Source organism: Oryx dammah, unplaced genomic scaffold (assembly GCF_014754425.2).
Source record: "Oryx dammah isolate SB20612 unplaced genomic scaffold, SCBI_Odam_1.1 HiC_scaffold_25, whole genome shotgun sequence".
NCBI classification, from domain to species: Eukaryota; Metazoa; Chordata; class Mammalia; order Artiodactyla; family Bovidae; genus Oryx; species Oryx dammah.
Window position 1 is genome coordinate 10,797,932 of NW_024070209.1, and position 12,992 is coordinate 10,810,923.

General features: G+C 41.0%; 1 protein-coding gene across 8 annotated transcripts; it reads left to right on the forward strand.

Annotated features, from left to right (window-relative positions):
* The first annotated feature begins 398 nt into the window (after nt 1–398).
* On the forward strand, nt 399–11,733 carry TPRKB (TP53RK binding protein). Of its 8 annotated transcripts, none has more exons than XM_040223911.1 (5): nt 399–1,719; nt 3,939–4,101; nt 5,017–5,139; nt 6,695–6,871; nt 7,386–11,733. In XM_040223911.1, exons 2-5 carry the CDS (start codon nt 3,961–3,963, stop codon nt 7,470–7,472), a joined length of 528 nt encoding a protein of 175 aa, XP_040079845.1. In that variant the 5' UTR covers nt 399–1,719; nt 3,939–3,960; the 3' UTR covers nt 7,473–11,733. The 8 variants fall into 8 exon arrangements, with proteins under 8 accessions (XP_040079845.1, XP_040079848.1, XP_040079846.1 ...); XM_040223914.1 differs by having other exon boundaries at nt 3,942–4,101; XM_040223912.1 differs by having other exon boundaries at nt 1,702–1,983.
* The last annotated feature ends 1,259 nt before the right edge of the window (nt 11,734–12,992 follow it).

Consider the following 12,992-nt stretch of genomic DNA (forward strand, 5'->3'; position numbering starts at 1 on the left):
GGCACTGGGTTGTTTCCAGTTTGGGGCCATCATGAGTAAAGTTGCTATGAACATTCATGTTCAAGCCTTTGGGTGGATACGTTGTCACTGCTCCTGGTTAAATACCAAGGGGTGAAACTGCTGCGAATGGTTAAGTATGAACGTGCAAGGGAGTGTGCTCAGTTGTTTCAATCGTGTCCGACTCTTTTTAACCCTATGGACTGTAGCCTGCCAGGCTCCTCTGTCCATGGGATTCTCTAGGCAAGAATACTGCAGTGGGTTGCCATGCCCGCCTCCAGGGGATTCTCCTGACCCAGGGATCGAACCAGCAGTCTCTTGCATCATCTGCACTGGCAGGTGGATTCTTTAACACTAGCGCCATGCATTTAATTTTTCAAGAAACCGCCAAACTCTTTTCCAAAGTGGTTACACTATTTTTATTTTATACTCCGACTAGCAATATGTGAGGGTTCCAGTTCTGGATGTTTGACAGCACTTGATATTTAAAATTTTTAAGGTCTTTCAAATTTTAGCATTCTTTTGGGTATGTAGTAATAACTCATGTTTTTAATTTGTATCTATTTCCCTGATGGCTAATGATGAGCATCTTTTCATGTTTTTATTGGCCTTTCATGTATCTTTCCTAAAATGTGTTCACTTGTGTCATCTATCCTTAATCAGGCTGTGTCTCTTACTATTTTCGAATTGGAGTTGGTTATATAATCTGGATACCAGCCTTTCCTCAGAATAATTTCATATATATTCCCACTGGGCTCAAGCCACACAGTTCTCTTTGCTCTTTCTTAAATGAGGCCATATCTGTTCTGAGTCTTTAAACTCTCTCTGTTCCCTGGAATTGCTGCTCTTCAGATACACACAGAACCTGCCTCCAAAACTCCTCCAGTCACAAATGGCCCTTTTTGGTGAGATCTTTTTTAACCATCCTATTTTAAATAGTAATACTCACGGCCTGACATTACCCCCTGTTCTCTAGTTTTTTCTCCATAGCACATATCTATCCTATTTATTATTTACCTGTCTTTTTGTTTAAAGAAAAGTATTGACCCAGATGAGCCCCCAAGCATAAAAAACATGGAAGAATAACATGTTAGAATAACATGGAAGAAAAACATCCATTTAGCGGATGACCTCCTCTTTCGGAGGCTCATATACTCAGGGATGGCAAACTTGTGAGCCTAGAGGGTGAAGAGGTTGTACTGCCACCTCTCTCAAGTACCCTAAGCAGATCGCCGAGCGCTTTCGGCTCCAGGAGATCCTGGCCAAGTGGACCTCGTCCAGAACAAGAAAAAACTGAGTCCTGGTTGCCTCCAAAAAGAACTGTAGAATCTCGAGCAGCGGAGACATATGTAGAGCTCATCGGAGCCATTACTTTTCTTCGCATAGGACGAAACAGGATGTCTCGTTCAAGGCCAAGCGGCTTAAGGACGGGGCCAAGACCCGCACTCAAGCTTCCGGCCCGGCCGGAGGAGCCTCGCCTCCACGCTCATAGGAAGTGGCGGACCGAGCCCCTGCTCCCCTTCGGGTCAGCAGACGCGACTCACGCCGGCCAAACACTCTGTGTAAGGAGGTACCCGAGAACCTTCCTCCGACCCCGACCCGAAATGACGCTGCAGGGTCGGGGAGGGCGGGGAAGGAGCGCAGCTGCGGCGGATCTCCCGGAAGTTGAGGGCTTTGTTTCCGTGGGGAAGATCTTACGAACGAACGGACGGGGACGCGACGGTGAGTGCTCCTGGCGCCACATCGCTGGCCGGGTCGGGCGGGGACTGGAGACCAGTGATTTTCCAGATGATACCTGTGATTCTCGGCGCCCTCGTTTATCGAGCGTTTGCCAAGGTCGGGTCCTGGGATGCAGCCCGGCAGTGATCGGCTCAGCCTCCCTTCGAGGGCGGACGATACAGCATTCTGATGAGCCTGAGACTCACCAAAGTTGTAACAGAGGAGCTCGTAGAATAGGAGACTAGTCCTGGGGTCCTGGGGGCGCTGGTAAATGGGCTCTTACTGGCCAGTCGAAGGGAGGGAGGATTAATTCAGAGTAACCGCCTGTCCGAGGGGACGTGCTGGGTAGGGACTGGGGGTGGTGACAAGCTGGAAGGGCCAGTGCGGCGGTGGGGAAATGAGCGCGGTCTGCAGGGCTGCGCTAGGAAGCGGAAGAGGGAGGAAGGTCTCAGATCACAGAGTCTGGGACTCCATGACATAAAGGGACTTGATAGCAGGGCAGGATTTGGTGTACATTTTGAAAAAATCACTTTGACCCCCGGGTGGAAGTTGGATGATAGGAGGGAAGGAATTGTGAGGCGACTTATAGGAGGTCACCGCTGTTGAGAGAAGGTGGCCAACGGCGGTGGCAGAGTAGGTATGGGAGAGAATTGGACCCTTCAAAATGATACTTAAAAATTGACAAGAGTTTTGCATAAGATAGGGGATTTGAGTGGAAGGTAAGTATCCAGCGATGGTTCGAAGTTTCGGACCTAAGCGAGTGAATTATATAAAACCAAAACCATTTTTGACATTTGATAGGCGCCCTTTTCCCCCTACTGTAAAAACAAAAAACACAAAAAAATTGTTTCCTCCCTGGTTATATGTACTTATTATCTTTTGTGTGCTCACTGTAGAAAATTCAGAACATGCAAAAATATTTTTTCTAGAAAACAAAATTGTCTGTAATTCTGCTACCCAAGATGGCCATATTTTGGTGTGCTTCCTTTGTTTTTGTTTTCTGAGTCGATTTTTTTTTTGGTAGAATTGGGTATACATTCTATGTATATATATATTTTTTCCATTGGATGTTATCATGATAATAAAGATTGTGTGGCCCTGCTGTGCCAAGACATTATTCACAATTTTATTTTTCCACATTGTAACAGAAAAAATCAGATGTAATTCCAGCAAGTCAAAGATAATATTTTGTTGTTTTTTTCAGTAGTTTTCTTTTTGTGTACATTTAAAAAAACCCACATATTATGCACATTTTGTGTTTTATTTTCCAATCAGATGTTAAGTACTTAATGTTATTTATTACTATATTTACACATCCTTACCTACTCTTCAAGACTACAGTTTTTAGTGGTTGGTCAGTAAAGCCTCTGTAGTTGGGCCTGTTACTAGTTAGGTAGGTTTTCAACCTTTTACTCAGGATAAGAAAAACATCTTATTACATAAATCTTCAGATTGCCAATTTATTCCTTCAGAAAAATGGTGGAAATAAAACCTCCTAGGTAAAAGGATAAAGTGAACCTATATAAAATTGCTTCACCTAAATATCTCTCTGAGACTTTAATTGAAATTTTTTAAAGATTATATTTTTGCAGTGCTTAGTTTTTTCATTCAAAGATAGATTATGTCTCTCCAGTTATTTGTTGTTTATGCTGCTTTTATGTTTTTGTATATACCCTGTCCTTTTCTTGTTAAATTTATGTCTATAAAGGGTGTTACTATTTAAAAATTGTACCCTCTAGGCTTAAATTCCCATGTATGTAATGAATATCTTTGAGTTGTGTCATACTTTCTTCTATAAGATTGTTTTCTGCCTTATATTTATGTCTAGAGCCAAAATATAAATAAAATGGTGAGATTAGCAAGCTAAAAAGACTATGTTGGAGTGAGGTTTCCTTAATGCTGTAAGTACCCTGTGGTCTAGAAAGTGTTTGGTACCCTGCTCCTGGTTGTCTGTTGAGAAGCTCCCCCTCATCCAGAGCCTGCCTTATCTCTACAGCTAGGGGACCCGGTGTTGCCCTTGATCATTTCCCAGGAAGGAAGCTAGAACAGCTTAGCAGGGTTAGGAAGACAGTCTGTCATGAGGCTGCCAGATGTTTTGGGGTAGATTTTTCAAGTTTAACAGTTCTACATCTTATTATTAAAGTAGTAATACTTTAATTATGAGCAAGGATATTTGTTCGTGACTTACAGTTGTTAACTTTTGGTCTTTTGGTCTTGTGCAGTAGCATCCTGCTTATCTATGAAATGCAGTTAACACATCAGCTGGACCTATTTCCTGAATACAGGGTGACCCTTCTGTTATTTAAAGATGTAAAAAATGCTGCGGGCTTGAGAAAAAAGGCCATGGAAGGTGCCATTGATGGCTCATTAATAAATCCTACAGTGGTAAGTACTCATGGCAATGAGTGACCTTTATGGGGAGTTTAAGAATCTGATGATTTTTCATGATGTTATGGGTTAGCCCAAAATTGTTATCTTTAAGTAAAAGGACTTGTCTAATCTGTAGAGTGGATTCAGATTTGGCCAGCCTTCAATGTAACAGTGAATAGAAACCAAGTTGGAGAAGGCAATGGCACCCCACTCCAGTACTGTTGCCTGGAAAATCCCATGGACGGAGGAGCCTGGAAGGCTGCAGTTCATGGGGTCACTGAGGGTCAGACAGGACTGAGCAACTTCACTTTCACTTTTCACTTTCATGCATTGGAGAAGGAAATGGCAACCCGCTCCAGTGTTCTTGCCTGGAGAATCCCAGGGACGGGGGAGCCTGGTGGGCTGCCATCTGTGGGGTCGCACAGAGTCGGACACGACTTAGCAGCAGCAGAAGCCAAGTGCTGAGCCCCGCCCTAGGAGACGTGAAAGGTGGTCTCCCTCTGATATGATGGCAGATGCCTAGATATCCATCTTCTTGTGTGACCTAGAAAATCTCTGTAAAGGAGGCATTGCATAGTGGTAGAATCACCAGGACTTAAATCCTAGTTATGCCATTTATTATGACTTTGAGCATGTGGTAGCCAGCCTTTATTTAGTGCTTATTTGTTAAGTTCTTTATATTACTGCTAACTCACTTAATCTTCACAACAACTCTATGAAGTAGTGAGATGATTATCTGCTTCTAAAAGATAAAATGCTAAGGAATTTGCCCAAGATTTTTCTAAACACCTAGGCCCTTGAGGTTTTGGCAATTTTGAAAATATAGAAATTGTGATGAAGTAAAATAGCCTGACACTCGAGGGTACAGGGCATTGTTCTTCAGAGTACTCCAGATTCTTTGTGTGTAATTCTTTCTGTTCTCTTTGGTAGATTGTTGATCCATTTCAGATAATTGTGGCCGCAAACAAAGCAGTTCACCTCTACAAACTGGGGAAAATGAAGACAAGAACTCTATCTACTGAAGTTATTTTCAATCTTTCCCCAAATAACAATGTAATTAATATGGAATATATACTTTCTTTATATCTGTTGACCTTGTCATGGTAGCCTGTATGTGACTCAGTGTTGGGTTGGAGCCTGTTGCTGGTAACAAACCAAAATAACAGTGAAGAGTGAGTGCTGGACAGAGAGTTGAGGTTTAGCATTGCTGCCTACTAGACAAGTAAGCATTGGAGTCACTCACATGAAATTTAGCTAAATTAAGTGAGGATAGTTTTATTTGTCCTTCGTGACATACAGAGTCAGGAAAATGCTATTTAAATCTCATGATAAAAATTAGGTATGGGTATTTGTGTGTTACCATGCACATCTTTTATTCTCCCTATAAACTCTTTGAGGATAGAACCATGCCTTTTCCATATACCAGAAATCTGCCTGGTACCTAGACTAGCTCTTAACACATGCTCCTACACGCAGTGCATAGGAAGAGTTTGTGTTTGAGATACTGATAGTAATCAAAGTTTTTGAGTTAAAAACATTCTACCTGGACATATTTTTTAAAAAGTCAACTAATTTTGCTGACGAAGTTTAATTATTACTCATGGGGTTACAAGGAGTCGGACAGGACTGAGCGACTGAACTCACTAAGTAACTAACTACTAAACACAGTTAGGGGCTTCCCTGGTGGCTCAGAGGTTAAAGCGTCTGCTTCCAATGTGGGAAACCCGGGTTCAATCCCTGGGTCGGGAACATCCCCTGAAGAAGGAAATGGCAATCCACTCCAGTATTCTTGCCTCGAGAATCCCATGGACAGAGGAGCTTGGTAGGCTACAGTCCATGGGGTCACAAAGAGTCGGACATGACTGAGTGACTTCACTCACTTTTTCACTAAACACAGTCAAGTATGGAGACATGGAGAGGAAGGTTAGGAAACCTGTGGCATGGTTTAAAATACAGATGTTTGAAAAATTTATAAAATGTAGTAATAGAATTCCCCAGTATCTTGGGGGAAATTACTGGTAATTGTTTCTTTGAGATCACTGAAATAACTCGAGACTGCAGTTCATAAACGTGTGTTGAGCTTGTCCCTGTTCCAGTCTAGGGTCAGAAATGTTCCCAAGAAAGGCAGATAAACAAGACAAAGTTCAAATGTCCTAAGATAATTGATATAATGGAATAATAATGCAAATCTGTGGGAACAAAGAAGCAATTCTATAAGGAGGAAAGTGCTAAAGGAGTGACCTTTGAACTGGACCCTTGAAAGATGCAGGCAGTCCAGGTAGAGGACAAAGTGCAGGCACAGGCAAGAAAAGTAGGAAAGGATGGGAGCCCAAACAGCCCCACTGGCTGGAGGGCAGGAGGGCGTGGCGAGAGTCACTGGGTCCACCCAGTCAAAGTCCAGGCTGGATTCTGTGGGAATGAGGTGCAGGTTCCAGCAGGGAGTACTCTAGAGGCAGAGTTGGTAGAGATTAGGAAGGGACATTGCAAAGCTGTAGGCAGAGAGAACCACTAGGATAAGAAAAATAAGAATCTGACCAGGAAAGGCTGCAAATGGGGAGAGGTTTCACATGCTGAGACTACTGGTTTTATTGTCTTTTTCACCCCTTAGATTTCAGAGGCCTTGAAAAAATTTGGTGTCTCAGCAAATGATACTTCAATTCTGATTGCTTATATTGAAGAGGGTGAAAAACAAATAAATCAAGAACACCTAATATCTCAGGTAGAAGGTCATCAGGTTCCTCTGGAAAATCTCCCTGAAATAACAAATATTACAGAAGTCAAAAAGGTTTGTAAACCCGTATTTTTAGAAAGAGCATGATGCATGTGGAATAATACTGTTTGCTTGTTGATCACCAGTGCTTCTATATTGTTTTCACTTTTAAGAAAGGTTAATATAATTAAAAATCACTTGAAAAATGGTAAGGCATGCAAAGAAATGGAGATTTATGCAAGATAATTAGAAACTTAGTTGGTATAGACATTCTTTTAAAAAGAATAGATAACTTTAGATATCAAGCTTACATTTGAAATATAAAATATAGTAAGAAGTTAATGTCTACATGTGTGCTTTTAAAATTGGTACAAATGTTTTGATGTTTAGAGAGTTATCACTATAACTGCAGTTGAAACTTTTGACAGTGATGAGTTGCTGTTTACTTTGCATACCTTAATCACATTGTGATTCCATCCCATTATCCTAATAATTGAGTAATAAATTAGGTCACATATATGTTTTTGTATAATGAAAATTAGTAGTGCATGAATGTCAGCATGTCATAATCTGTCTTTTATGTTTATAGGTATATAAACTATCTTCACAAGAAGAAAGTATTGGAACATTATTGGATGGTATCATTTGTAGAATGTCAACAAAAGATGTTTTGTGAAATGACAAATATTAAAATTTTTTCAGCTTTTATAAAAAACATTCATTATTTTTCCTAGATCATAAAATCTGTTATGTTGTGTTGTAGAAAGTTTGAAAATACAGAATGGTAACAAAGGGAAAAAAACCACTCCTGGTCCTACCTCTTCATATTTTAAAAGATAATCACGGTTATTGTTGTTATTGTCTTCTGTTTCTGTCCAAATATATTTTATTTTTATATAATTGGAATAATTGCAAACATTTATTGAATGTCTACAATATACTAGGTTCTTATCTAAATGACTTTCTATCCATCAGCTCATACTCTTGCACTTAATTCTGGCTACTCCAGCATCATCGTTCCAAGCTTCCTGGTTCCAAGTTTTTGTATGCAAGAATTCATTTAATTATCACAGCATCATATGAAGTAGATTACTCCCATTAAAAGGTTGTACAAATAATAATGTGCGCAAGGTCATACAGCTAAAAATCATGTTTTATAAGTGGTTTGGGTTTTTTTTTCATATTTTGTCTTAAAATATGGTTGTGTCAGTCAAGATAGAGTTACAGGCTGTATGTTAATGTTTTGCTAAGTTTGCTTGTTCTTAGTCTTGTCTATGCATGGGCAAACACTTCTTTTCTGAAATATTTGAAAGTAAATTGCAGACCTTGAGGCATTTCATCCTCTGTTGTATTTAGTTGTCATGTCTCTCTCAATTATTTTTTAATTGAAGGAGAATTGCTTTACAGAATTTTGTTGGTTTCTGTCTTTTATCAACAGTCATGTCTCTTTTAAAGGCTCCTTTAATATAGAACAATTTTTTTTTAAAAGGTGATGTTGACATTTTTTGAGGAGTACCCCAGATGTCTTTCAGAATTTCGGAATGAGTTTGTTTGTGATTCGAGTCAGTTTAAATATTTTGGAGAATGATACGTAGACTTTGTGTCCTTCCAATTTTACATTACTGGGAGGCACATACCGTCACTTGGCCTCATCACTCGTGATACAGTTTGGTCGCTTTGTTAAGGTGGTACCTCAGACTTCTCCATTATGAAGGCATCTTTTCTCCTGAAGCCTAGGGAGAAGTCAAAGCTGCCCTAAAGCTCAAAGTGCCTGTAGCCAGGATTAAAACTCCAATTGACCCCCGATTCTATGCTCCTAATGACTCCACACAGCCATAACTATCAAACAAGTTCTTCGTAAAAGTGAAACTTCACATAATGTAATTCTATTTTTATATATTAACACAGCTTTCAATTTTTCATTTTGCTTTTGCAAGTAAATCTCTGTACATGTCTTTTTCTGTAGGATAGCTTCCCTGCAGTGGAATTACTGGGGAAGAGGATATGAATTTTTAATACCAGAAAGATGCCACTTCGCAGTTGTAATAGCTGCACAAGTGTGCCAATCTCAGCAGACTCACCAACAATGCCTTTAAACTTCTCAACATTTTCACCATTTTGAAATATCAGACTACTGGTGAAGCTGAACTATGTTTGAACTATGAAGAGTTTGAAGCTGAACTATGTTATGAAGAGTTTTGAAAGGATTTATACCTGTAACTATATAGATTTTTTTTTTTTTTAACTCTATGAGCCTTTGGGTGAAGAAGGAAAAAGAAGTAATGCCATTTCCTGGGAAAAAAGTTAACATAAGGTCCACAAACTTTTTTTCTTAAAAAAGTTGGGCCAATTTAGGAATAATGTTCTCTTTCTTCTTAAATTAACCAGTTTGCTTCAGAGCCTAAACACTCCCCCAGCGAAAGCAACCAGTGGTTATAGGGCCTTTCATGCTGGAAGAGAAGGGATGCAGTTTGGCTGGCCACCCTCATTTGGCTCCTTGGTCAAGGGTTACAGGGTTAAGAAGGGATACTAAGGCAGAAAGCCAGCTGTCGCTAGGATAATGTGAGGGCAGGGGCCTCTGTCACCCAGGCAGTCGTTGCTCCCCATCTCCCCAGTCCTGGGAGCAAGGAAAGCTGCCACTACAGTGGCTGAATCTTTAATCCCCTGCCCCTCTCCCCACCTCACACTCGGGAAAACTAAAAGAATGCTCCTAAGCACTGCGCCTTCTTTTTAGAAGGAGCCCTGGGGTTCACAGGCTTTTTCAGGCCACCTGCTGCAATTCTCATTTTCGCTTTCTCCTTTGATGACCTTTCTGCTTGTCTGGAAACCTGGAACCTGTGCTAGGGTTGCGGCTGCTTCTCTGCACCTGGTTTTGTTTTGCTGACTGCTGTGCTATCTGCACTCTGTGTTACAAAACTGAGTAAAGCACAACTCTCTAGGTGATTGGTCTCAGAATGAGCCAAGTTTGTACTGTTTTCATAATCCTCTACCATTTATCTGCCATCGTTCCCTCCAGCTCACTCTTCATCCTTCTCCACTCTTCTCTCTGCCCTGGAGGCTGACTTACCATGTACACAGCAAGAGGTCCTCCCTTCCCCTTGGCTTTGGCCAGTGTGTGGAGTGGGGAGGCCAGCAGGAGAATGAGGCCAAAGGTATTTATTTTCGTGGCCCCTCGCTGCAAGGATCCCTAGCCTGGCTTTGGCCTTGGACCTCTCAGGGTGGTCCTTGCTACTCAACTTCTGGGTCAGGTTCCTGTCCCCCCACCCTCCTGCCTCACTTCAGGCCTCTTGAACATTAACATACCTCGTTCCCCTTTACCCACCCACACCTTCATAATTAGGCCCTTTGGTGATGTATATAAAATGAGCTTGGGTTATCCTAGTTTGAGTGTTGGGGCCTGATAACGCCTCCCTTTCGTTAAAAGTTTAGAAGTATTTCTATATAGCTGGAATCATTGTTCCAGTATTTCTGAACATCTTGCCAAGGAGTGACCTATAGAACCACTTTCTTTCCTCTTGAAACAATTTGCTGTTACTTCCTCTCACTCATGTCCTTTAAGTTATGAGTGCTCAGTGGGAATCCAGGGAACTGACCTGAGGCTGGCTTACTGGGAACCCTGATGAGAGATCAGGGGAGATGATGTTCTTTCCAGGACATTTTCCTCCTCTTTCTGAGACTTCCAAAACACGACACTACGTGATTGTCTAACTTCCAGTTCATTGACCCATTTCTGGGCTTAGCTGGTGTAACAGGCAAGTGTTCTTCATAAGTGCAAGCATGGGATTTCATTGACATGCTGCCCTCAAGTCCCATAACTCTGGGAATAACAGTGATTTCAAAAAGATAACTACCTATTATAATCAGGTTCCTACAAGTAATAGAAAAATAAAATAATTTATCAGGTTACTAGTAACTGTTTAACTGTTAATAAGTTAACAGTTTTTAGCAAGTAACAAATTAACAGCAATATAAGTGCTGGATGAGAAGTGCAAAGTCTTCAAAGGAGGGAGTAGATGCAAGATCCATCTGGTTGTCAGGGGTCAGAAATCTTGATGGAGGAGGTAGCACTGAACTGGACCTTGAGCCTTAGGCACATACTGGATCTGGGTCAAGTATGGCCTGAACATAGGGGCGTGATGAGGCTTAGAGGTGAATCTTGCATCCCAGCAGACAGCTGTTTTTGTTGGCATACAGTGCTTTATACTAATAACTCAAACGCTTGTCAGATACCTGCCTTTTGGGGTCAGCATGTGGTACTGAAAAAGCAAACTGTTTAGGCCTTCGAGTCAAAACTTCGAGCCAAGGCTTGGGTGCCACTCTCCTGGGTAGGATATCTCAGGTTTGTAAGCCTCGGTTTCACATTTGTAAAATGGAAGCAATATGATCCTTAGCTCTTAGCTGGTTGTGAATGTCAAATAGTACAGTACAGGAAAGGTGCTTTCTCACAGTGCCAGGCATCTAATATCTCAGCAAACAACAGCTGTCTGCATGCACCAGGCATAATACTGAGGCATACTGTAAAACAAGACTCACTGCTGGTGGGCAAGTCAAACTTAGGACAGCAGTTTGGCTGGATAAACAAATGCAGTCTATCCTTTCCATGGAACATTATTCAGCCATAAAAAGCAATGAAGTACTGATACCTGCTAGGACGGGTGAACTTTGAGAACCAAAGTGAAAGAAACTAAACATAAAAGTTCATATATTGTGTGATTCCATTTAAATGGAACATCCAGAATAGGTAAATCCAAAGAGACAGCAGGCTAGTGGTCGCCAGGGGTGCAACGGGTAGAAATGGAGTGACTGACTAAGGGGTTTCATTTTGGGGTGATGAAAATGCTTCAGAACAAGACAGAAGTGATTATACAACATTGTGAATGTACTAAGAACCACTGAGTTGTACAAATTTGAATGGTTAATTAAAAATAAGAATAACACACCTGCCTTACCTTCAGGAATTCACAATCTTCGATGGGTCTGTTTAGACTGACTGTCAAGAGTTGGCTGAAGTTCATTTGCAGCAGTGTAAATGGACCTCAAGAACATCATGCCAACTGAAGACAGAGAAGGACAAATACAAATACCATACGAGACCGCTTGCATGTGGAATCTAAAAGAGGACACAATGAACTCGTCCACAGGACAGAAGCAGAATCAGACTTAGAGAGTAAACTTGTGGTTGCCATGTGGGAGAGGGAGGGAGTGGGAATTTGGAATTAGCAGGTGCAAATTATTATACACAGAATGGATAAACAACAAGGGCCTTACTGTATAGTACAGGGAACTATATTCAATATCCTGTGATAAACCATAATGGAGGATATGAAAAAGAATATATATGTATAACTGAGTCACTTTGCTGTGCAGCAGAAATTAAGACATTGTAAATCAACTGTCATTCAATAAATTTTTTTTAAAAAGGAGTTGGCTGAGGCAGAGACAGGTAGATTCTCAAGCCTCAGTTTCATCATTTGAAAGCAGGGTCAAGAGCCTGCAATCTCCTGAGACTTTAGACTTGTATCTCTTACACAGAGAATTACCCGTAATTCCTCTACCCAGAGATAAATGCTGCCAATGTTTGGTGTAACCATTCAAGACATTTCTTTCTGCATGCTGTGAATATAAATTATTGTTTTATTTTTTCAAAAATGAATGAAAACATAGTTTTGTAATCTTTTATAGCTTGACAATTATATTTCATATCAATAAATCCTCATGATCATCATTCATTACTATGAGGAAGGTTAAAAAGCCAAAATGTAAACCAAGGTCACTGGGTTGAGGAAGCCACAGAAGTCGGTGAGAATACAGGAAAGAGAGGGCAGGGAGAGATGGAACATCTGGTTTCTGATTGGTTAATATTAGAGACTCATTAGGGTTACTCAGCTATACTTTGGAGCCTTCTATTCTCTTGGTTCCTCGTTCAAATCTTGCTTAACATTGAAATGTTAAAAATGGCACCTCTGCGGTGATCTCTCTCAAGTCTGGTCTCTGGAGCATCCTCCTAGTTGCTCTTGCTAGAAACCTAGCTGTCACCTCTGACCCCTTCTTCATCCTCAGATTAGCATTAACTTGTCATTTCTGTTCCCAAAAGATACTTCCAAGAGGGCCAGTTTACATCCATGGCCCCATTCTGGTCCAAGTTGCCGCTTTGTCTTGTAGGATCCCCACTAGACTAGATGGCTCCTTTGTGAAC

Bases quoted from the DNA above. Each gene is read 5' to 3' on its own strand.
- TPRKB (XM_040223909.1), top strand. The intron at 5,140-6,694 runs GTAATTAATATG...TTCACCCCTTAG, and splicing joins ATCTTTCCCCAAATAACAAT to ATTTCAGAGGCCTTGAAAAA. The intron at 6,872-7,385 runs GTTTGTAAACCC...TTATGTTTATAG, and splicing joins ATATTACAGAAGTCAAAAAG to GTATATAAACTATCTTCACA.